Source organism: Canis lupus, chromosome 20, assembly GCF_003254725.2.
Source record: "Canis lupus dingo isolate Sandy chromosome 20, ASM325472v2, whole genome shotgun sequence".
In the NCBI taxonomy this organism is placed as follows: Eukaryota; Metazoa; Chordata; class Mammalia; order Carnivora; family Canidae; genus Canis; species Canis lupus.
In genome coordinates, this window is record NC_064262.1 from 29,690,543 (window position 1) to 29,716,907 (window position 26,365).

Consider the following 26,365-nt stretch of genomic DNA (forward strand, 5'->3'; position numbering starts at 1 on the left):
TGAACTATGCTTTCATTTCTTCTTTTTTAGTTGCTAGATTTTAGCAGCCAACTGTGTCACTTTGCCACAGCCCCAAAATAGCTAAGTCGAGTGGTTAGCTCGACTAAACAAAAAGTTAGCTCCACTTCAACAAAAATCGCATTTTGTTGTTTGGCCAGAAAACCATCATGCTGATTTCAGTTTGCAAAAAAAAAATTGATTCGAGGGCAGAAGCTACGCACGGTGTGGTTTGTGGCTCTCTCCTGCATGCTCTGCAGGTCTGAATCCGTGAAGATGTGGAGACAGGGACGCAACTGTGTCCAAGTGCCATACAAGCACAAAGTAAGAGCAAAACCCAAATAGTACAGTTTGCTTCCCATTAGCAACATAAAATCAAAACCCAGAAATGACAGTAACAGGCAAACCCATCCTCCTTGGTTACAACAGTCCAGAAGGCCTTAGAAGAATGGACATCCCAGAGTGCAGGGCCAAGCAGGTTTCTACAAAGGATAACACCACACGAGGCTCTTGGAGATTCATGTGGCACCTTTTTTTTAGGATTTTATTTATTTATTTATTTGAGAGCAAGCGAGCAAGTGAGAGAGAGAGACAGAGAATATGCACCAGGACGGGGGAAGGAGAAAGAAGCAGAATCCCTGCTAAGCAGAGATCCCAATGCAGGGCTCAGATCCCTCACCCTGGGATCATGACCTGAGCTGAAGGCAGACACTTAACCCACTGAGCCTCCCAGGTACCCACATGGCACTTTTAAGCCTGTGGAAAACAGTTTTCCCATTTAAAGTTGGGAACGTGGAGACCCTCCTTTGTAATGTGAGCAAGGAGGTCTCTCAGACCACGTTGAGGCTTTCTCCTCTCTTTAAACCTCAAAAACTAGCCATTTCACGAATTTTACATGGATGCCCTCACGCCAGTCCTTATAATTCCTCACCTGCAACAGCAAAGCCAAGTACAAAACCCTCTGTGCAAGTTTATGTAAATACCTTTAAAATGGTTTTGCTTTTACATACAGTTGTCCTTTTCAGGACCAGTCTCCTCTTCCCATATACTCCTACCCAAATCTCTTTAATACACATCAAATAAAAATGGCTAATGTACTGGGCACTTACTGTTTACCATGCAAAGTTCTCAGTCCTTTAGCACGCATTCTTGCTCAAGCTGCACAAAGACCTTAGGAGTCGGTACTGTCGCTATGCCACTCCACAGAGAAAGAGAAAAAAAAGGCACAGAGAGGTTAAATAACTTGCCTAAGGCAGTACAGCTAGTCATGGGAGAGGCAAGGGGCTGCAGAGACCATACTCTTATATACTTCAATATATTCAGTACAGGGACGCCTGGGTGGCTCAGCGGTTGAGCGCCCTCCTTCGGCTCAGGGAGTGATCCCGGGATCCGGGATCGAGTCCCACATCGGGCTCCTTGCAGGGAACCTGCTTCTCCCTCTGCCTGAGTCCTTGCCTCTCTCTGTGTCTCTCCTGAATAAATAAATAAAACATTTATAAATATATACATACATACACATACATATATATATATATATTCAGTACAATTCTCCATAGCTACCTGGCTTAAGAACAAACAAAAAAAATTATTAACAAGTTCTAGGCTTCTACAAGACTTCTCCTTGCCATATGCCAACACACCAGCACAGTGAGCCTCAGGAGAACCAAAGTTCTCTTTGAATATGAAAAGCACCACCCACTCCCAGTCCAGCAGTAACACCTCCCAATTCATTTAGAGGGGCTTCGAAAAGAGAAACCACACATATCTCCAACCTGATCAGCTGTCATTCCTCCACGTAGCCCTAAAAGCACTTTTTACAATGTTTTTAAAAATAAGCATATCGAGCACTATACTCCTAAAACCTCTGAACCTGCATATGCCTGGCAAACCAACTCACATGGATTATATATTTTTTTCTGTCAGAACACCAAAGATTTTGCTACAAATGATACCCAGTGAAAGGGCCCCTCCAATCACAGGTGTCCCTAAAGGAACAGACAATGGCACATGGAGCCCTCTAGCTACTTCAAGCAATCTTGCACAGCCATCTCTTATAAACCTCCTCATCCTTTTCAGAATAGGAGCAAACCACAAATTCATCTCATATATTTCAATCATCAGACTTTCCCGAAAATGAAATTTACCTACTTTACTTTCAGATTTATTTTTTTAAAGAGATTTTAATAATTCCTCGGTCTTGGAACACGGAGACCAAGAATCGCAGGGAAAAGTAAACAAGGTTTTTTATTTTATTTTATTTTTTTTAAACAAGGTTTTTTAAAACACATGTCATTTTTGGTTTTGGTTTGTTTTTTATTTTTTATTTATTTTTTTTTTTTTATATTTTATTTATTTATGACAGATACAGAGAGAGAGAGAGGCAGAGACACAGGCAGAGGGAGAAGCAGGCTCCATGCACCGGGAGCCCGATGTGGGATTCGATCCCGGGTCTCCAGGATCACGCCCTGGGCCAAAGGCAGGCGCCAAACCGCTGCGCCACCCAGGGATCCCTTGGTTTGTTTTTTAAAGATTTTATTTATTTGACAGAGAAAGAGTTCAAACAGGGGGAGTGGCAGACAGAGGGAGAGGGAGAGGCAGGCTCCTGGCTGAGGAAGGAACCCAACGTGGGGCTCGATCCCACGACTCTGGGATCATGACGTGAGCCGAAGGCTGACGCTTAAACCAGGGACCTCAACACATGTCATTTTTGAAGTGATTTTTTTTTGGTTACGATTCCTAGTAAACACAACTCCACCCCCTTGCCCTCCCCCCCCCAAAAAAAAATCAAAACAAAGTAACAGATAACCCTTTACCTTACAAATGTGCCTCGGATCTTTTCAGTGCATAGAACATTACTACAGTCCTGGGTTTACTTCTTTACAAGGAAAACAGTCAATCCTCCCATTTCTCAGGCAGAGAACCCCAAGTACCTGGTCCCCAATATCTGCAAATATTGAGGACCTTATGTGTATCAAAGCAACCTCATTCTGGGACAAATACCACAAGCAACTCCCACTGCCACAAGGCTCTTCTCAAGGCAACATTTCCTTCTTTCCCAAAGCCTCTGCTCAGTACTCACAAGCTTTGCCTACATCAAGCTCTAGTGGGAGCTGGGCACACTTCCTTGGCCTCCTTTATATTATTAGACACACAGGCCTTTTATTTTCCACACATTCAAAAACATAGTTTTAGTGCTTACCACTCATCACCTGATAGTGGTCAACCTGTACCAAAGCACATCAAGGGCTTAATGGGGAGGGAAGGGGGTAGAGAGAATCAAGAATTGTTGAGAAAACTTCAGATAACTTTGGAAGTTGTGCTTTATGCTTCCATGGGGCACATGGAAGATGTGCCCCAGGATGAAAACGTTAATCATATTTTTTTTTAATCTTGCAATTCAGAATGCACATCCATCTTACAATCTTTACCTTAGAAATACCATCGCATGGTTCTACATACTAGACAAAATGCTGAAATTCAGATTTAAAAAAGAAAAAAAAAACACCTTTCACAGCATAAAAGTAAAGAGGTAAAGCAACAAAGCACTAGCTACATTTAATTTGCTGTCTTCACCTAGGTAAGGTTAATATAAGTGTTCCGGATTGCCCGTCTGGTCAAGAAGTCTCCAGAAAAACAACGGAGGGGTAAGATGGTAGAAAGAGAGTCCGTAGTAACAACTGCTATTTTGTGGCACTTTTGATGATCTTACATGAAGGGTAAGGAAGTCCATTTCAACCGGTGCACCAACATTTAACTGATTATGTTAAGTTGGGAATTTTTCAGAATACAAAGATGTATGTATGCAAAAGGGGTCTGGTTTGGTTTTGTTGTCCTTGCACTGCTTCATGTAAACAATATAATCTTCTACTCCATGCAATTAAGTCTATAATTAAGGGGAGATGCTTCACTACTGAATAGTTCTTTTTCTCATTTCAGCCAACCTTTCCTTAACCTTTCTGTCTCCAGCAACAGCAACTTCCCATTTCTAAAAAGTCCTGATAAGACTGCTTGTATTAATGTTCTAACTTCATCAACTCTGGAAGAAGAAACAGCTTTAGACGGAAACATCAAAGACTGTATTCCACAATTGTGGCAGAAGGACCAAGTTTCAAGACTGGACAAATCTTCGTGTTCAAACAGGACATCTCAAGTGGGGGTTGGGGGGTGGGGGGAGGAAGGAGACCTGCATGATTTCTCACTCTATCCCGAAAGAGTAAAATTGCTGACTTTTGAATTTATTTTTGCATTTTTCTGAGAAGGCCATACAGGATGTCCATCAGGAATAAGCGTGTACATGCAAATGCACCAAGAGACAGCGGAGAAGGAGATTCACTGGACATCAATCACGGATACTCTGATTCTGACACATCCAAAGTACACAGCAGAGCTTATCCATCTGAAGTGTTTCCAACGTCAGCCTCCTAGATGTAATGTAATTATGGTACAAACATATCAGAATCAAAGAGAACGGTTTCACTCTGAGGGCGGAAAGAGAGAAGAAATCAATAAAAAAAAATTTTTTTTTACGTTTCTGCTGAATAGCTTACAAATGTAAAATACATAAAATGTTAACCCTCTCAAGTACCGCATTTTATATCCTGTTGCAGGCATTTAAACTCCCAACGATTAGATAGGTATGCCAAAGGCTGAAATGAATTAAGTATAAGATTTGCTTTAAAATACTGAGGTGTTAGGGAAGGTGGCAGGTTACAGAAAAGACCAAGTTCAAAATTACTATAACTGGGTAGAGGGATCCATAGGGTCCATCTTATTTTCCTGTTTTCATGGATCCATAGAGTCCATCTTATTTTCCTGTTTTCATGGATCCATAGGGTCCCTCTTATTTTCCTGGTTTCACAAATCTTCCCATAACAGAGTATTTTTCATAAGATGTAGGAAAAGAATGTACTAGCCACTAAAACATGTTTGATAACACTTCTGCTCCGAGAAGTGGAAACTCCACTTGAAACGCTACCGAGATGCGAGTTCCCACACTTGCCATATACCATACTGTTGTCAGGAGACTAAAAGCCACTGTTTCCCACCAGCTGGGGAAAAGATGCGCGGCAGGGCTACCTCCCAAACCCTCCCCAATTACAGCTCCCCTGTCCTCCTGAACAAGAGCTGCGAACAAATGCAACTGGAAAGTTGGTCGTTCTGAAAGGAAACAAAATAACAAGGGATTTGGGGTTCAGACCTCGCAAAAGAGGACCCTGATCCAACACAGAAGCATCTTTATCCGTCGTGCCAAGCAGATAAACGCTTGCGAGGTGATGCAAGGCGAGAAGGGAGGAGAGGGGGTCCCAAAGAGAACGCGGGCCCCCCCCCCCCCCCGGGTTCCGAGCGGCCCAGGAGCAGCAAGGCCCAGCGGAGCCCAGCTGGCTCCCTGCGCCCGGGGCGCACCCGCAGCCCCAGAGCCTCGCGCCCCGGGCGCGCGCGCCCCCTCGCCGCACCCACAAGGCCGAGCCGGACCCGAGGAGGCGGTGGCAGCCCCACCAGTGGCTCGGGGGCGCCCCCTGAGGTCCAGAGGCGTCGCGGCACCCTCGAAAAACGGAAAGCCGGCGTCTCCCACGGCTCTGACATTTTAACTTTGCCCGGTTCCAGGGGCTGCTGGCGGCACCCTCTCCAGAGGCACTTGTCCAAACCCCTGCCCCTTCTTCCCTCTCCCTTAGGCTCTGAGGGGCGAGGAAGCGTGCTATTTCACCTCGCGGCGTGGGCACGGAAAGGAGACGTGGAAGATGAAAACTGTCCAAGCCCCACGAAGGCGGCATCGCTGGAGGTCCCATTTTGGATTTCAAGCTTCCTCAGACACCAGGAAAAAGAAAACCACGGCCAACCCACTGGCTGCCGTCCCCCGAGCTAAGGAGAAGGCCAGAAGTGGAATTAAAATTCCTTATTTCGCAAGGCTGCCGCCCACTGCCCCCTTTAAAGCGCGACCCTTACAAAGCTCGACCCCACCGTGCACCTGAGCCCCCTCGGGCTGGCAAGTCCAAGGCACAGAAAGTCTAGAAGGAGCAGATGGGAGCGGGGGGGACCACAAATACTGAGCAAGTCTTTTAAGGGAGAGAAGGCTTTTTTTTTTTTCTTTTTTTTTAAGGGGAAATGTCCACACCATCCCCAGCCCCGTGGAGGCAGGACCCTGGTAGGCCAACCGCAGGCCTCAGGGTTAGTGTGGACGCACGTCCTCGCGAGCCATCCGAGCTGGGTTTCTGGCAGTGGCAGGAGCTCCCTGCGGGTCCCGAGGGGATGGAGGATGTGCAGAGGGGCAAGGGGGGCTTTGCCTCTCTGCTCCTCGAAGCCACCCGTGTGCCTGCACAAGGGACACTCGCTGCCGCTCCCCGAGCGGGTCCCCGAGGGCAGCGAGAGCGCCCGCGCCCTGTTGCAGGGCGCACGATGGAGCTGGGGGACCCGCTGCACCAAAACCCTGCGCTCAGGCCGCTCGGGGACAGGCGGCCGTGAGCAGGGAGGGCAGAAACATCAGGGCACGTTCCTGTCTTCCTTCGCTCAGATAACCCCCTACCTACCTCTGGGTAGCCAAGAGCTACTGGATGAGAGGGCAGAAAAAAAGGAGGGGTTCCCTATCCTCAGAACAGCGAGATCAAAAAGCGAATCGCCCCCTCCTTCCCACCCGTTCCCCGACTAGGGCAGAGGACGTGGCCTCCACCCCCGGGGAGGGGGCCGGACAGACTCCGAGGAGCACCGGGGTGTAGGTGTAGCCGGTGGGGGGTGGGGGGCTGCACTGGGGAGAACAGGGGTGGGGGTGTCTGCACGAGGGGCGAGGGAGGCGGCTGGCCTCTGCCCTGCGGGAGGCTCGGCCAGCGGAGGGCTGGAAGTGGAGGGTCGCCGAGCCGCACACCGCTGCGTGTGCTCATTTATCACCGTCACCCGTGGCCAATACTGTTCCCGTCTTAAGCCGGCCAGAAAGAAGCGAGTCTAGTCTAGCTCGGCCAGCCGGGAACAGCCTGCAAAAGGGCAAAGATGAAGGTAGGCAGGGCGCGCGAGACAGGAAGAAAATCCGCCCCGGCGCGAACAGCCACCCAGCCGCCGACCACCCCCGCCCCCCTGCGCCCCCACTGGAGCAGCCCCGCCGAGCAGAGTTGCAGGGTGCAGGGTGCAGGGGCCGCCGCGGGCCGGGGCCGGGGGAGAGCCACGATCTCCCTAAACCGCCCGCTCCCAGCCCCGGGCCCCCGCGCCCGGGAGGGCTGCCTCACTCCAGCACCAGAGCGCAGCCCCGCGGCGCCCCAGCCCCGAGCGGGGGTCGCCCCTCGCCCCGGGCACGAGAATGCAGGCTGCTGCCAACATCCCCGATCCTCCACCGTCAGCCTCCAGCTTCCGTCCTCCTAACCCCAGCCTCTCCAAAAAGGGTCAGGAGGCAGCAAAGCAAAGTCCCCCTCCTCCGGAGCTCCTTCGATCCTCTCGGGGGCGAGGGGCGCACCTTGGGCCCCCCCCCCCCAAACCACAGAGGCATCCTCTCCCTGGCCCTAGGCTCCTCGACCGCCCCCAGAGCTCTCGCTCTCCCGAACGCTGGCGGATCAGCAAAGCGATCTTTTTTATTATTATTATTATCTTCCCCACTCGGGCTCTCCGAGACATCCCCCCCTCCCCACCCCCGCCACGAACCCAAGCAAGAGCAGACCCCTACGGCCCCGGTCCCCCTTCCCGGGCAGCTCCTGCTCCCACCCTCACCAACCACCAGCCTCCCTAAACGCCGCCAGAACCAGCGGAGCGGATGCCTCTCTCCTCTCTGCGTGCCCGGCCCCCCTGCACCCTCGCTGGGGTCCCCGGGACGGGCGCCCGAGCTCCGGTGCCGCGGCGACAACTCCGCATCCCCCGCGCGCGCCGGCCAGGGCCGGGTCCGCTCCGCGGCCGGCACTCACCGGGGAAGCACACGACATAATGGAGCACGGAACTGGTGATTTTCAGGAACAAAATCCACCAACACGGTTCCAGTAACCTCCGCATGTCCGAAAACGCACATCGAAAAGAGGAAGGCAGGGGGAGGGGGGGTAAACTTGTTGAATAAGTTCTCGCCTCCGAGGGAGCCTCCGCGAAGCCCCGGCTCTTCCCCGGCTCGCCCGCTCCACGGGGCCCCCCTGCGCTCGGCGGCCCGAGTCCCCCCCGGAATCCGGGAAGCCGCCGAGCGCCCCCCGGGAAAAAAAAAAAAAAAAAATCTCAAAAAGTGACCGGGAACGCGGAGCCACGCTGGGGACGATCCTCGGCGGAGAAGGGCTGCTTCCCGTTCAGAAACAAGAGCGAGCCGGGCGAGCAGGGCGAGCGGTCGGCGGCCGGCGACGATGCCCGGGGCCCGGGGCGCGCAGGACCGCAGGCGGCAGCGGCGAGCAGCCGGAGATCCCCAACTTGAGTCGGCGGCGCGGCGCAGCCCGGGAGCCGGCGGGCGGCGGCGGGGCTGAGCGCGGCGCGGCGCGGCGTCTCCCGGCTTCAGGCAGGCAGCTCCTTCCAGGGCCCGGGGAAGGAAGGAGGCATGTTTGCGCGCGGGGAAGGGGAGGGGAGAGGCGGGGGGAGCGAGGAGCCCCCCGAAATAGAAACGGCCGGAGGAAACGGAGGAAAACACAAAGGATCTCAGAGGGGCGCAGGGGCGAGGGCGCCTTCAGTCCATGCTCCTGAAAGTTGTGGCTCCAGCGCAGGCTGGGGAGGAACGAGGAGCGCGGGGCTGGAAACTGGCCATGCCTCCATACAGGAAGTAACATGTGAGCATGGATCCTGGCAGAGACTTTAAAGCCGGCGAGCGAGCGAGCAGGGGGCGCGCGGCGGCGGGCGCGGGGGCGCGCGGGCCGGGGAGGGGGGAGCGCGCGGCGGCGGGCGCGGGGGCGCGGGGGCGCGGGGGCGCGCGGGCCGGGGCCGCGGGCGGCGGGCGCGCGCTCACCGCGCTCTTAAAGCAGCCGCTCTCGGCTCGCGCGTTGGAGGGGGTCCCGCCGCCGGGTTCTCCCCGCGCGCGCGCGCGCGCTTTCGCGCCCCCCCCCCCCCGCCCTCCACCCGGGTGCGGGGCTGCGGGCTCGGCTCAGCCAGTTTGGCGGGGGGGAGCTGGGGACGGCTCTGGCCGGGTCTCCGAGACACGGAGGAGGGCGGCTGCCTGGTTGAGCTGGCGAGTCTTTGCCAGATTCCAGTTCTGCGAGCTCTTAAAGACGCCGAGCGTTGCGCGGGCTTGGCGAGAGGGCGCCTCTCCGTGCGCGTTGCTCGCAGATCCCGGGCCTTTGGAGAGAGGGGCTGCATTGGGGTCGGAGGAGAGGACGGGGGTCGGGCGGCTGCCTTCCTCCTTGGGCAGGGCGGAGGGCTTCCCAGCTCGGCTCCAGCAGCGCCGCCGCGGGGCGCGCCCTGCCCAGTCCCCGCTCGCGCCCCCAGCCCGGCACAGCCCCCCGCCTGGAAACAAAGCCGAGAGAGGCCTGTGCACTCGGGCTGCGTCGGGATTTTTTTTTTTCTTTCTTTCTTTCTTTTTTTTTTTCCCTCCTTTCAGGCTTCCATTGGCCGAGTCCGCGGCTGGGGGTGGGGGGAGGGGAAGATATCGATCCCAGGCTTGCAAAACGCAGCCCTTGCGGTCGCACACCCTCTCCCCCCTCTCGCCGCGACGCCTCGGCGGCGGAGTTTTCCCAACTCGCAGCTCGGCGGGAGCAGGGAAGGTTCCCGCGCTCGGGCCGGGCGGTGCGGAGAGCGCGGGAAGTGCGCCCCTCGCCCCGGGCTGGGGGAAAGCAGCGCCGCGGGGCTGGCCCGGCTTCCTGGCGGCTGCCCGGGGAGCGGCTGCCTCGTTAGCAACCCGGGAGAGGAGAGGCGTCCGGTGGAAACGGGAGGACTGGGCTTATCTGTAATGAGTTTTGTCCCTGGGCTCTCGGTGAGAAGATCCTTATCGCTCAGACTTCTAAGCGCCCTATTTTCTCCCCTTCCGCGGGTGCCGAGAGTGGGGGAGGCCGGCTTCTGATGAAACGCTGAAAGCGAGCCAAGGTAATTTGCCATTTGTAATTTTTGCCTAATTTTTCCGCCTCTGTTTAGAAAGGCTTTCTGACAAATGTTTTTAACGCGCCCCTGCTGTTTGATCCCATCACACGGGGCCCCCCACCCACCCACCCACCCAGACATCCCAACCGGATGCTAGGTTTTCAAATAATGTACAGATGTTCGGAGATCCTCCTGCAAGATGTGATGAGGGAAGCAGTTTCACACCCACACTTCCAAAAGAAAAACCTTTGAAAAGTTACGTTTGGGGTTACAAACTAATAAAAGCCAGGAAGTTCCCGGGGAGGGCCCAGTGCTCTATCTTTAGCCGAACAGGGGTGAACACCCACCCTCAGTGTGGGTAATGAGTTTGTTTGCTTTGGAATTTGCTCCTTCCTGGTTTTGTTGGAATCCTGACTCCCCCCCATAAATGCTTGAGGCTCAGTTTTCTCGGGAGTGTTGTCTTTAAGGGATGTCCCTTTGTCAGCAGGAGCCGTGAGAGGGGTTAAAATGGACCCTGCTTGTCTGGCTACCTTACTAAAGAGTGAATGGTAAAATCCCGTGTAATTTGAATCAGAACAGAACACACCTGGGTAGATATCCCCAGGTGAGTTTCCTGCTTTGCAACATGTACATAATAAAAGCTGCCATTTGTGGAATGCCTGCTGCCATTCCAGGCACTGTTGCCGAATTCTTTCCACCAAGTGTCCATTCAACAAATTCATTGAGCGCTTACTGTGCAGGGCATAGTAGGAACACTACACTCCCGGGTAGCAAAAGGGCAAGACCTGTGACCTTTATGCAGCTTAACTTCCCAAGTGCAGGATACATTCTCCCCTGGAATGGCTACAAGGGTTCTGCCAGCAGGAGGGATTATTTTATTTTATTGACAAAGAAGCATGCTCAGAAGAGTAAAATAATGGATTCCCCAGCTAGTGAGTAGTAGAGCTAGGATTCTGAGGCCTGTCTGCCTCCAGAGATTTGCAAACGCAAAGAAACTGATGGTTTGAGAAGACATTGAAATGTGGGTGAGAGAAGTGGCTTAGGAGTGGGGGAAAGCTCACATGGGTTTGGAGAGTAAATTGCCACCACCCTTAGGTATAGGATGCCCCACCCTAAAAATTAATGTTGAATTAGATCCAGGCTGGTGACTGTCCTGGGGCACTAGGTCGATGTTTTGCATACTACTTTTGAGAGCACCCACCCACAACCCAGGCCTCACCACGTCCCATAATAAAACAGAAATTTGAATGAATGCCACACAGGATGCCTTTTCATTCATTCTACGACCAATTACAGAACAGCTCATACATACCAGACACTGTATCAAGTGTTGACAGCACAGAATGACCAGGCATTGAACCTGACAATGAGCCCATGTGATGATTACAACCCACCTCCCAGGAAATGTGGGAACTGCACAATATGGTGAGCACCCCAGGAGAGTTGGTGTGAGGGGCCCTGGGAGTGCCAAAGGAGGGAAAACATACCCTGATAAGGCGACAAAGAGAGAGGGCTAGTATTGGTAATAAATTACCCCCAAACTTAGCAGCTTCAACAGTACATATTTATTATCTCACAGCTCTGTAGGTCCAAAGCTGGTGTGCAGCCTAACTGGGTCTTCTGCTCAGGCTCTCCCCAAGGATGAAATCAAGGTGTCTACCAGGCATCCTCAACTGCAGCTCAGGGTCCTCCAAACAGCTCATTCAGATTATTGACAGAATTCAATTATTTGTAGTTGTAGGACAGAGAGATTCCTATTTTCTTTCTGGTTGTTGGCTGGAGGGAGATCTCAGCTAGTGATGGTCTTCCCGTCCAAGCCACGCGGCCCTCTCACATAATGGCCGCTCGCCCCTGCCAACAAAGAATCTCCCTACAGACAGCTATGTAGGAGTTTTGGGAGTGACCATCCCATCACTTTTGGCATAAGATATAACCTAATGGTATAACTATCCGATCACATTCATAGGCCTAACCTACTCTTGGAAGAGGGGATTATACACCATGAGGTAGAATTTGGGGGACCATCTTGGGGTTCTGCCTACCATAGTGTTGGTGATCCATTTTGAATATAGACTGACAGTTACACGTGATCACTCTCAAGCCAGTTTAGTTGACTTCTGATGTGACTTATACCTGTTTGAACATGGGTGACTTAACTACTTCATGCCTGTTTCCTCACTTGTAAAGAGAGAGTAATAACTGCCCCTACTTCTAAATTGAGAAGATTAAAATGAGTTAAAAAAGAGTGAAGTAAAAAAAAAAAAAAAAAGAGTAAAGTACTGGGAGGCCTGGGTGGCTCAGCAGTTGAGCATCTGCCTTTGGCTCTGTTTGTGATGCTGGAGTCCCGGGATCAAGTCCCATGTTGGGCTCCCTGCCTGGAGCCTGCTTCACCCCTCTGCCTATGTCTCTGCCTCTCTCTGCGTGTCTCTCATGAATAAATAAATAAAATCTTCAAAAAAATAAAAAATAAGAGTGAAGTACTTAGAGCAGTGTAGAGTACCTAATAAGCATTTAATAAATCTAAGCTATTACTGTTATCTGCTCAACAAGCCTATGCAACAAGGGGTGAACATGTTACTTTCTACCTGTTTAACTTCCATGTCTTTTCTTCCAGTAACAGCACCCCAGTTTTCCTTTGTACCAATCACTGGATGGTCTTGGTCCTTCTTCCTCCAGTGCTATCCTCCACCTTTCTACCTCACTGGTTCAGCATGGACATATGTCCCAGCCTTGACCATTTGGAGCATCTCAACCTTCTGGCCTGATGGGGTTAGTAACAGCCACAAGTTTCCACTGGGTCCAGTGAAAGTCAGACTTCCTCCTAGGTTTGTCAAGTTGGATGACTGATGACTTTAAGCCTCAGCAAGAAAGGAGGGCTCCACTTGGGAGGTGCCTGATTGAGAATGAAGCTGATACTCAGTGGAAAAACAAAGTGGAGAGAGGGAAGCCAACAAACCTCTAACTTAATCACTTGAGTCCTTAAAGTAAGTCCTACTGGAAGCCAGACCAGACCCCTGGACTTCTCAGTTACTTGAGCTGATAAGTTCCTTTTATTCCTTTTGCCCTTTTGAGTTGAGTTTTTATTAAATTGAAACTAAAATCTTGAAACCTAGAACTGATTGCAAAAGATCAGTAAAATATCCACACTTTACAAAGAAAGAAGCAGGAGCTCTTAGAAGTAAGTGATTTAGCCAAGGTGATTGAGATAGTAAACAAAAGACTCAGATCTACTGTATCAATCATTTATTGTTGTGTAACAAATCACTCCAATATGTAGTAACTTGAAACACTTTTTTTTTTAGATTTTATTTATTTATTCATGAGATACACACACAGAGAGAGGCAGAGACACAGGCAGAGAGAGAAGCAGGCTCCACACAGGGAGCCCGACACAGGACTCCATCCCAGGACTCCAGGATCACGCCCTAAGCCCAAGGCAGACAACCACTGAGCCACCCAGGCATCCCTTTTTTTTTTTTTTTAATGTTGATTTTGTAGGCCAGCAATTTGTGCTCAGTTAGGCAGTACTTCTGCTGGTCATGTCCGAGGTCACTCATGCAGCTCTAGCACCAGCTGCCAGAGCCTCAACTAGGTCTGCCTGGTCCAAGATGGCCTCACTCACATGCCTGGCAATTAGTGCTGTTGGCTAGGACACCTCAATTCTCATCCACTGACAATTCCAGCAGCCAGTCTCAGACTTACTCACAAAATGGTCTTGGGCTAGTAGGAATGAGAGTGGAGGCTACAAAGTATCTTGAAATCTAGACTCACCAGAGACATCACATCACTTCCATTGCAATTTATTGGTCAAAGCAAATCTAAAACCCCCAGTTTAGGAAGAGGGAGAAATAGACTCTAATTCTTATGGGAAGAAGCAGCAAACTCTCCTTGCAAATGGGGTATGAAAATGAGGATGAGAGGAATGGTGGCCTTTGCAAAAATCTAATCTGTTAAAACTAAATGATGCCTGTAGGTTAAATAGTGTCTCCCTAAAAAAAGAAATGCTGAAGTCCTAACCCTTAGTACCTCAGAATATGACATTATTTGGAAACAGGGTCTCTACAGAGGGAAGTTAAAACGAGGTCATTAGAGTATGCTAATACAATATAATCAATGTCCTTACAAAAAGAAGAAATATGGACACAGATGCAGACAAGTACAGAGGGAAGGCAATGTGCAAACATGGGAAATAGATGGCCATGTGACTGAGGTGACACATTTATAAGCCAAGGAATACCTAGGATTGATAGCAAACACTGGAAACTGGGAAGAAGCAAGAAAGACTTTCCCTACATGCTTCAGAAGGAGACTGGCCCAGGCAACACTTTGATTTTGGACTTCTAGCATCCAGAACTGTGCACCAATAAATTCCTGCTGTTTTAAGCTACCCAGTTTATAGTACTTTGTTAGAGCGGCGCTAGGACACTGCAGAGAGGCCATTAACCTTTTCCCCTTAAATGGTTTTCACGTATAGACAAACCACACTTGTGACTATGTTTTCAAATTCACAAGTAAATCTTTGCAAAAAAAAACAGTGACAACAGAAAGCCTAGTCATTCTGACTTCAAAACCAGAGGCAATGTTTATTTTAGGCTAAAATAAATAAAGACAACAAAATATGTTTATTCTGAAAAATTATAAAAAAGAGAAACTTCAAAGACCTCTAATAATGATTCTTGTCATTATATAATGCCCTATATTCAGTGGCCTAAAGAGAATGAACAAGTAGTGGCACTATTTTAATACACTATTTAAAAGTAGGATTAAATACTGTCAGCAAAAATGATTGATAAAGCCATTTTGGTTACAAGTAACGGAAGCACTGGGGCACGTGGGTGGCTCAGTGGTCGAGAGTCTCTCTGCCTTGGGCTCAGGTCATGATCCCGGCATCCTGGGATCGAGTCCTACGTCGGGCTCCCTGCAGGGAGTCTGCTTCTCCCTCTGTCTATGTCTCTGCCTCTTTCTGTGACTCTCATGAAAAAATAAATAAAATCTATTAAAACACACACACACACAAGTCACAGAAGCACCAAATGGACTAGTTGGGGCAAAGAAAGGAAGTTAATGATTTCTATCACTGGTGGGAAGTTTAAAGCTTTAGGTAAACTGTATCCAGGGTCTTCAATGATGACTCCAAATTCCCTCTTGAGCTCTGATGGTTCTGCTTACCTTTCCTTTGACTTTCTTTTCTGGCTCTGAGTGATACCTGTTCTCAAATGGAGATGTATCCCAATTCCATACTGACTCCCCAAAATGTGTTTTGATTGACCTTGCTTGGGCTCTATACTTCTGCCTGGACTAAGGTAACAGACTTGACAAAACGTAATAGATACAAGGCCTACTTTGATTTTCAGCACACTAGAAGAATATGGAACAGGAGAAATATAGGCAGCAAAAAAAGTAGCTATAATCTCATTTAAGCCTTGACAACAGTCTTCTGTGGTGGGAACTATTATTATTCCTATTTTAAAGAGGCTCTCCACTGACCTTGAGGCTTGGTGCCAGCTAGATCCTAGGACCCTGGGATCAGGACCTGAGCCTCAAAGAGAGGCTCAACCAACTGAGCCACCCAGGAACACCTCCCCCCATTATTTTTATTTTAAACAAGTAAAAAATAAGGCATCAGACACTGGGGTCATTGGAAGTACCGCTACCAAGGAATGCGAGGTAAGGTAGAGGCTCAGTCACTGGAATACACGAGGTTCAGAAGATAAGTCTTAAAGCCTAGCTACCAGACCTAAATGCTAAAGTCAAAGCCAAAATCACAGTAACATGATTCACAAACATGGTGGGTCCAAAGCAATCAGAGATGGTGGTAACAATTAATGAACAAGAATCTTCATCCCACTATCTCCAGCTAAAAATTGGAAAAAAGTACATTTTCAACTATAGCAGATCAATTAAATAGTTATATTTATCTAGTGGAATATTAGGCTGCTATTTAAATGAAATTGTAATTGCTTTCGAAATTGAATGTGTTAAAACCTAAAATAGTTTTCACAGACATAATATTTTCCACAATTGCAGAAAATAAAGGGATTTGAAATAAATATGAAATATATGGAACCAATGGATTTAAGTTTTCTGTTTAGGATTTCTGTTAATGAAGGAAGCTCCCAAATTTTTCCAAAGAGGCAGGGTTTTTTTTCACATATACAATATCTCAGCAACCTAACCCCCTAAAAAAAAAAAAAAAAAAAAAAAAACAATAAAAAAGGAAGGAAGGAAGGAAGGAAGGAGAAGAGAAGAGAGAAAAGAAAAGAAAAAAAGAAAAGAAAAGAAAAGGAGAAAGGGAGAGAAAATTCTCATGCAGAATATTCCTTGATAATGCTAAATGCTGGTAAAAATGCAGTGAACTGGGTACTTGTATAGTACTAGTGGCATATGATTTGGTAAATGTCCTGAAAAAATATTAGTCAATATATACAATGAAACTTGAAAATATTTATATCTTTTAGCCCAGGAATTTAACTTTTAGTACTCTCTTAAAACAGAGATAATAGGGGCACCTGGATGACTCAGTTGGAAGAACATGTGACTCTTGATCTTGGCATGGTAAATTAGAGCCCCATCTTGGGTGTAGAGATTACTAAAAAATAAATAAATAAACTTTTAAAACAGATAATAGGTGTCAACTATACTTAAATTTTAAAAAAGAATAGGGTGGCCCAGCAGTTGAGGATCTGCCTTCAGCTCAGGGCATGATCCTGGGATCCGGAATCGAGTCTTGCATTGGGCTCCCTGTAGAGAGCCTGCTTCTCCCTCTGCCTGTGTGTTGTGGTTTTTTGTTTGTTTGTTTGTTTGTTTGTTTGTTTGTTTGTTTTGTTTTTTTATTCACGAAAGACACACAGAGAGAGAGGCAGAGACACAGGCAGAGGGAGAAGCAGGCTCCCTGCAGGGAACCCAATGTGGGCCTCCATCCTGGGACTCCAAGATCACACCCTGAGCCAAAGGCAGATGCTCAACCACTGAGCCACCAGGCGTCCCCTTCTCCCTGTGTTTCTGCCTCTCTCTCTCTCTCACTCTGAGTCTCTCATGAATAAATAAATAAATCCTTTTTAAAATAATAAAAAGAATAAATAAAATACAGTACCTAAATAAATAATAAATAAAATAATAGAGGGATCCCTGAGTGGCTCAGCGGGTTTAGCGCCTGCCTTAGCCCAGGGCCTGATCCTAGAGTCCCAGGATCGAGTCCCACATCAGGTTCCCTGCATGGAGCCTGCGTCTCCCTCTGCCTGTGTCTCTGTCTGTGTCTCTGCCTCTCTCTCTCTCTCTCTGTATCTCTCATGAATAAATAAATAAAATCTTTAATGAAAAGATGAGCTTTGCTCATCTAAAAATAAATAAATAAAAGTAAAATAATAGAGACATATTCATAAAGGATTATGGGAAAGTATTGTCGATCATTGGGGGAAAATAAATGTTAGTTAAAAAAAAAGAGGAGGATCAGAAATAAAAATCTTTCAAAAATGGTTATAAAGGTGTTCCTTGCAATAATATTTATAACAGGAAATTATACATAAAAACAACTGAAACAAAAAAAAAAAACAACTGAAACACCTATCATTGATATAATAGATTATTACATAGGATTTAAGTTATATTTATGAGAACATGGGAAAAATGCTTACTTTGCTTTGTAAGGTAAAAATGGAAACACAGATTCATAGTTTTAGCTTAACTCTATAAAAAATAAATATATGTATGTTACTGGAAGAAAATACACTAAAATATTTTAAATGATTACCTTAGGATGGTAAAACTACCAGTAATTTTTATTTTCTTCTTTATATTTCTGATACCTTTAAACTTTTTAAAATAAACTTATTTTAAAAAAACAAAAAACAGAGACGGGCACTTGGGTGGCTCAGTCAGTTGAGTGTCCAATTCTGGATTTTGGCTCAGGTCATAACATCAAGGTTGTGAAATTGAGCCCTTAGTTGGGCTCTGTGCTGGACTCTGTCCCTCTCCCTCTGTCCCACACCCCCTCTAAAAAAAACAAACATTTATAATAGTGATATCAACATCATGGTGGCGTAAGATGTCTCTTGTTTTTGTCGTAACAACAAAACTTGACATTCATCCACAAAAATGTACTTGAGGAAGCTAGGGGATCCAGCACCATTCATGAAGTAGCCCAGAAGGAGTTGCCCACCCATGTATCAGAAAATAGGCCGACAGATCTCAGTATCAACTGTGTACCCTGCAGTGACCTGCAAACTGGCTCTAGCTCCTCTTGGCCACAGTCTGAAAGCCCATGAAAAACAGTGTCTTAGACTATCACTTACAGACGAGAGAGCCTCTGTGGATGTCCAGGTTTCTGGAGGAGAAGTTCCAGTACAACACTGGAGAAAATTTTTTTCTAATTTTTTAGTTTAATTTATATATATGTATATATAAAACTTATATATACATTTATATGTTTGGACACATTAGAATGGTTATTTAGCATAGACCAGAGAAGGAGACTGCTACTTTAAAATGCACAAACAGCATGCAAAACTTCAAAGAACATGAAAAAACAAAGAAACATGAGGATCACAATAATCTTCCAATAATCAAACCCACAAACATGAAGAATAGAAGGAGGCTTAAATACCCTACTTTTCACAATGGATAAATCATGTACACAGAAAATCAAGCAAATATTGGATTTGAACCATATTTTAATAACCGAGTGAACTAGCAGACATGCAGAATACTCCATCAAACAGCAGCAGAATACACATTATTCTCAAGTGTACCTTGATCATTCTTCAAGATAGACTATATAATGGTCACAAAACAAGTCTTTGCAAATGTAAGATTAAAATCACACCAAATAGGGACGCCTGGAGGCTCAGTGGTTTAGCACCTCCCTTCCACCCAGGGCATGATCCTGCAGTCCTGGGATCAAGTCCCACATCGGGGTCCCTGCATGGAGCCTTCTTCTCCCTCTGCCTGGGTCTCTGCCTCTCTCTGTGTCTCTCATGAATAAATGAATAAAATCTTAAAAAAAAAAAAAAACATACCAAATATCTTTTGTGACCATAGTGATATGAAACTAGAAGTTAGTAATAGGAGGAAAACTGGAAAATTCACAAATATGTTAAAATTAAACAAAGTACTTCTGAACAACCAATGTGCCTAATAAGAAATAAAAGAAAATTAAATATTAAAATATCTTGGAAAAAAAAGGGAAACATAACATGCCAAAACCTATAGGATGCTGCAAAAATAGTACCAAGAGGGAAGTTCACAGTGATAGGTTGTAAAAACATTTTTTAAAAGAAATATCTCAAATAAACAATATAACTTTACAACTCAAGGAACTAGAAAAAGATGAACAAACTAAGCCCAAAGTTAGTAGAAGGAAGAAAATGAAGATTAGAGCAGAAATAAATGAAATAGAAACCAGAAAAATAATAGAAACAATCGATGAAAAAAGCTGGGGTTTTTTTTGAAAAGGCAAACCAATTTGATAAACTCTTAGACTAAGAAAAATAGAGGGAAGACTCAAATAAATAAAATCAGACATGAAAGAGACATACAACTGACACTAAAGATACATAAAGAATCAAAAGAGGATATAATGAAGAATAGTACAACAAAAAATTGAATAACTTGGATGAAATGGATAAATTCCTAGAAATATACAACCTACCAGGACTGAATCATGAAGAAATAGAAAATACGAACAGAATGATAACAAGTAAGGAGATTCAAAAACCTCCCAAAAAAGAAATCAAAATCAAAACCTCCCAAACAAAGAAAAATCCAGGGCCCGATGGTTTCCTTTGTGATTTCTATCAAGTATTTGAATAGGCATTAACACCAATCATTCTCAAACACTTTCCAAAAAATGAAGAGGAGGGAACACTCCCAAACTTATTTTACAAAGCCAGCATTACCCTGATACCAAAGTCAGATAAGGATACTGGAAGAAAAGAAAACTATAGGCCAGTATCCCCATTGAATACAAATTCAAAAACTCTCAATAAAATAATAGCAAACACATAAGAAGGATTATATTGCATGATCAAATGAGGTTTATCCCTGGGATACGAGGATGATCAATATATACAAATCAATACATGTGATACTCCACATTAATAGAATGAAAGATAAAAATCATATGATCATCTTCATAGATGCAAGAAAAAGCATTTGACAAAATATAACATCCTTTCATGTGAAAACACTCAACAAATTTGGCATAGAAAGAATAAACCTCAATATAAAAGGCCATACATGATAAGCTCACACCTTACACCATATTCAACAATGAAAGACTGCAAGTTTTTCTTCTAAGAGCAGGAATAAGATAAGAGTTCACATTCTCGCCACTTCTATTCAACATAGGATATCTGAAAGTCCTGGCCAAAGCAATCAGGCATGAAAAAGAAATAAATGAAAGACAAATACCACATGATTTCACTTATATGTGGCATTTAAGAAAAAAAACAAATGAGCAAAGAAAAAAGGAGAGAAAGACCAAGAAACAGATACTTAACTATAGAGAACAAACTAATGGTTATTGAAAGGGATGGGAATAAAGGAGTGGGTGAAATAGGTGATGGGGATTAAGAATGAACTGGTCATGATGAGCACTAGGTGACATATTGAATTGTTGAATCTCTATTGTACACCTGAAACTAATATATAACTTAAGTATGCTGGAATTTAAAAGAAAAAGAAATAAAAGGCATCCAAAATAGTAATGAAAGAGTAAAATTGTCTTTGTTTGCAGATGATATGATCTTATATATAGAAAATTCTAAACACTGCACCCTAAAACTATTGGAACTAATCAATCAGTTCAGTAAAGTTGCAGAATTCAAAATTAACATATAGAAATTAATTGCATTTTTATACACTAATAATGAAATATCTTAAAAAGGAATAAAACAATCTCACAATAGCATTTAAAAAAATAAATTACTTAGGAATGAACTTAACCAAGGAGATGAAAGATCTGTACACTGAAAACTATAAGACTTAGATGAAAGAAATTGAAGAAGATATAAATAAATGGAAAGACATCCCATATTCATGGGTCAGAAGAATTCATATTGTTAAAATATCTATCCTATCTAAAACCAGCTATAGATTGAATGCAATCCCTATAAAATTCTGAATACTAATAAGTGAGTTTAGCAACGTTCTAGGATACAAGGTTGACCTACAAAAATAACTCATATGTCTATATATAGACAGTAAATAATAGGAAACTGAAAACCAAAAAACTAATTTCCAATACATCCAAAAAAATGAAATGCTTGGGTATAAGTCTAGCAAAACATATGTAAGATCATTATACTGAAAACTACAAAATACTGATTAAAGAAATCAAAGTAAAGCTAAATATAGGAAAGATATACCATGTTCATGGATTGGGACATTCATTATAGTTAAAATGTAAACTTTCAATAAATCTATAGATTTAATGCATTTCTAGTCAAAATCCTAGGAGGACCCTTATCTAGATACAGACAAGATGATTCTAAATGTATGGAAAAGAAAAGGCACTAAAATAGACAATCAATTACAAAAAAACAAAGAATAAAGTTGGAAGCCTCACATATTACATGATTGTAAGACATACTATAAAGCCATATTAATCAACTCAATATGGTGTTGGCGGAGGTTTAGACACATAATACAAGGAAATAGAAAAAAAGAATTCAGTAATAGATCCACAAATATGGCCAATTCATTTTTACAAAAGTACAAAGGCAATTTATAAGGATTTCTCTCAATGATGATATTGGACAGTTGGACATTCATTGCAAAAAACCCCAATCCTTAGCCTATGCCACATACCTTACACAAAAATTAACTCAAAATGGATCATAAATCTAAATTTAAAACATAAAACAATTAAAAAATTTAGAAGTCTTAGTGAAAATCTTTGTGATCTTGGGTTAGACAAATTTTTCAATAATATATCAAAAGCACAATTCGTAAAAGAAAAAATCAATATTACTTCAGCAACATAAATAATTTTGTTCTACAAAACACAGTTAAGAGACTGAAAAGACAAGCTACAGATTCAGAGAAAATATTTGCAAATCACATATCCAACAAATGACTTTAAAGAACTCAAAATTCAACAATAAGAAAACAAGCAAAAATGGGCAAAAGATATAAATGGACACTTCACCAAAGAAGATATATGGGTGACAAATACATGAAAAGCTGTTCAACATAATAATGTATTATGAAAATGAATATTAAATCATAATAAGATATCACTACGTACATATTAGAATGCCTTTTTATTTTTTTTTGAGATTTTATTTATTTATTCATGAGAGACAGAGAGAGAGAGAGGCAGAGACAGTCAGAGAGGAGGCAGTCTCCATTGTAGGTACCCCAATGTGGGACTCGCCCCTGGACTCTAGGATCACACCCTGGGCCAAAGGCAGACACTCAATTGCTGAGCCACCCAGGAGTCACTAGAATCCCCTTTTTAAAAAAAGTCTAATGTACCATGTGCTAGGTAGGATACAAGGCAAATGGAACTCTTATTCATTGCTGGTGGGGATAAGAAATGGTACAACCACTATGGAAAATATTATAAAGTTTAACGTATGCTTACCATAAGACCTAAAATTCCACTTTAGGTATTTACCCAAGTGAAATGCAACTTATGTTTGCACAAAACTCTATGAACAAATGTTTACAGAGGCTGTATTCATAATCACCAGAACCTGGAAACAACCCAAGTGCCTTCGATGGGAGAATGAATAAGCAAAATTGTGGGGCATCTAAACAATAGAATATTACTCATCAATATAAAGGTTTGAACTATTAATACATGCTACCATTTGGACGAATTTCAAAGGCATTATCCCAAATATAGGCAGCCAGTCTCAAAATTTACATTTGTATGGTTCCATTTATGTAACATTCTGGAAATGATAAAACTATAAGGATAGAGAACAGATAGTAATTGCCAGGGGTGAGGAATGTAGAAAAGATTTGACTATAAAGGGGCAGCATGAGGGAGAGAGTTTTTGAGGTGATGGAATTGTTTGTATCCTGATTTTGATGGTAGTTATACATATTCATGTGCATGTGTTAAAACTCACAGAACTATGCACCAAAAAATAAGTCTATTTTACTGTATGTAAATTTTATTTTATTTTTTAAAAGATTTTATTTATTTTTTTGAGAGAGACAGAACACACAGAAGGGGGAAGGAGGGAGAATCTGAAGCAGACTCTGTGCTGAATGCAGAGCCAAATATGGGGCTTGATTCCACACCCCTGAGATTATGACCTGAGCCAAAACCAAGAGTTAGGTGCTTAACTGACTGAGCCCCTCAGGTGTCTCTATTATGTGTAAATTTTAAAAACAATTTTAAAATGCTGGTTCAAAAAAAAAAAAGAAAAAAATAAAATAAAATGCTGGTTCACATAACATTGACTTCAGGAATAGTTAAATTCAGGGGCTTAAACAACGTCAGCAAGTATTAGTATCTCTCCAGTTCAGTGTTTTTTACACTAGGCTAGATTAATTTCAAGCCTGGCCTTTACATTGATAGGACTGACTCATTGCACCACCTTGGGTCATGTGTCCATCCTGGCATTTTGGATGCCATCCATCACAGCCAGAGAAATGGAATAGCTAATTGCTAGGCCTGGGTCATACATATGCCCCACCCTACCTGAGGATAAAACTGACAGGGACTGAGAATGTGGGAGATGTTGTTGCTCCAAGAAAAATCAAGTCACTGTTACTAGAATAAAAAGAATATATGCCAGACAGGCAGAAACAATGGATGTCTCTGGCTTCTACCTGGTATGTCTTTATTTCTGAATTGTACTCTGTTGACTACATGGTATTTTATCTCGAAACCATAAATTCTTTGCAAAGACTGCCCCTATTTTCATTTCTAACAGCAAATACATTTTTCCCCACATAGTAGGTGATCAATAGTATTAGTAGCGTGCATGAATGATAAAATAAGTGATAACTAAGTATGTATGAGTATGCTTATAAAATGATACATTTGTATATACATCAAAAGCCTCTAAAGGCACATTATTTCATGTTTCTCCGCAACCACATTAATAGCCATTTTTCTGTTCAATCTTGCTTCTCTCTGCTGAGGTCTTAACACGTACAGCTCAGTTTTCCAACAATGGCAAATCAATCATTACATCATCATCCATCATGTCTGAGTTCTCAGTAATGAAGGTGTCTTTCTTTCCACATTAGCAATTTGGGTGGGCAAAAGAGCCGTAAAGATGTATGACAGAAGACTGGATTGGATTAAGCAAGGTTAAACAAGATTCCATTTTTCTGGGTCCCTTTTGGCTGCAGGAATTTTGTTGATCTACAGAATGAAGGGGCCAATTGTTTGGAGGTTTTTTCTTTACACTCTCGGAAGAAAATTGTACTGAAATCATTTTTTGCTCTGTTATTGGAATAGCAGTGAGCTGGAGAAAGCAGCCCAAAACAATGACTGGTTTATTTTGAAGTTATTAAATGAAATACTTTGTTTACCTAAAAATCATAATTTGGAGCAGCTGCGGGGTCCGGGTTAATTGTTCTGAAGCACTACAATTTCAGTGTGCTCATTGCCAAAGCCAACCCAGCTCCACATAGCTCCCTTGACACCTTCTATTCTCCCAGGCCTCAGAATGTCCCATCCACGCTACTTTTTTTTTTTTTTTTTTAAGATTTATTTATTTATTTGAGAAAGAAATAGAGCAAGTGGGGAGAGGGGCAAAGAGAGAGGGAGAGAAGAATCTCAAGCAGACTCCCCACTGAGTGGTGGAGCCCAATTTGGGGCTCAATCCCATGACCCTGAGATTATGACTGGAGCCAAAACCAAGAGTTAGAGGCTTCACTGCACCACCGAGATGCCCCTCATCCACAGCCTTTTGTGTGTTTTGGAGGCTTCACAGTGAATTTCCACTTCATGGTCTTTACAGTTGCCCATCCCTCCAGCTCAGGTTTCTTAACACGGGCTCTATTGGCATTTGGGTGCTGATAATTCTTTGCTGTGAGGGCTGGCTTGTGCATTTTAGGATGTTTAACAGCATCAGTAGCCTCTACCCAATGGATGCCAGTAGCGCTCTTCTATCCCCCTAGATGAGAACACCAAAAATGTCTCCAGACATTGCCATTACCCGCTGGCTAGGAGCAAAATCACCCCTGGTTAAGATCACTGCTCTGCTGGAGTTACTTTTTTCAATTATTGGTGTGGCCATACTATTTTCATCACCCTGAACTCAGCTTCAGGGAGGCTTTCCCTGACCACCCTGACTGGTCACTTCCTCTCATGGCACTCTATCCCCTTTATGGTAAATTATCACATCCCATATGCACATGGTCCAGTTGTTTTATTCACTCATCACCTTCCCCTCCCTCCACTGGAGTATAAGCCTCTTACAGACAACAAGCTCACCTACCTGCATTTCTCACTGCTGGGTCCCGAGAACATGGACTAGAATGCAGACGTAAGTAGAGCTCAATACATATAATCGAACATGTCGGGTTAATGAACAAAGGAGGGATGGCTTTGACACCAGGCCTTTTACCAGCTGTCATTGGCAGTTCCACTACTGAGGGTTTCTACTACTTATTCTCCCTCTTATTAAAATTTCTCAGAATCCCTATCTTGGACTTAGTAGGAGCAGCAAAGTCAAGAATTATTCCTCAGATTGGCCCTACCTTTCCTGCCTCCACCCCTTTCCTCATATCATTTCTGAAGTCTAAATGTCTTCTGCCTCATTTTTTAAATTCCAGTATAATTAACATACAGTGTTATATTAGTTTCAGGGGTATAATAGAGTGATTCAGCAATTCTCTACGTTACTTCAGTGCTCATCACAGTAAATGAACTCCTTATCCCCATTCCCTCTTCCCTATCCTCCTCTACCCCCTGGTAACCACCAGTTTCTCCTCTAAAGTGAAGAGTCTTTTTTTTTTTTATGTGTGTCTCTTCTTTTCTTTGTTCATTTTGTTTTGTTTCTTAAATTCCATATATGAGTGAAATCATATTATATTTGTCTTTCTCTGACTGATTTATTCTACTTAGCATTACATCCTCTAGATCCATTCTTCCGCCTCATTTTTACCCAGAGTTATTCTTACCAGGCTTGAAGATCTGACTTAAATGTCACCTCGCTCTACAGGCTCTGAGTGTCTGCGGCACAAGCATCATTTCTTCCTCTTGAGGTCATTCCCAAGTTAATTCTCCCTCCCTGTCGGTCAGTGTGTCTCTCTCTCCCTCCTCTTCTCTTTCACTCATTCATCAAGCACCTTCTGTGTACCAGACCCTGCTTAGACCCAGAGACCATTGAGCCCTGCCAAGGAGACAGACAGTAGGCAACTAATTAAAATAAGACAATGGATAATATTTGCATTGTGAGCCCAGGTACAAGGACCTGGGAAGGCTTTGAAAAAATATCTTTCACTTTGT

General features: G+C 44.4%; 1 protein-coding gene across 4 annotated transcripts in view; it reads right to left on the bottom strand.

The window, feature by feature from the left end:
* PTPRG (protein tyrosine phosphatase receptor type G) overlaps positions 1-8,161 on the bottom strand; it is a 705,078-nt gene extending 696,917 nt beyond the window's left edge. For 3 of the 4 annotated variants that reach the window (XM_049097815.1, XM_025456410.3, XM_025456411.3), the window contains exon 1: positions 7,875-8,137. In XM_049097815.1, coding sequence (XP_048953772.1) covers positions 7,875-7,959 — 85 coding nt within the window. In that variant the 5' untranslated portion in view covers positions 7,960-8,137. Of the gene's footprint in view, positions 1-7,874 lie in introns of all 4 variants that reach the window. The other variant, XM_025456409.3, reaches the window with a different exon arrangement.
* Positions 8,162-26,365: the final 18,204 nt, after the last annotated feature.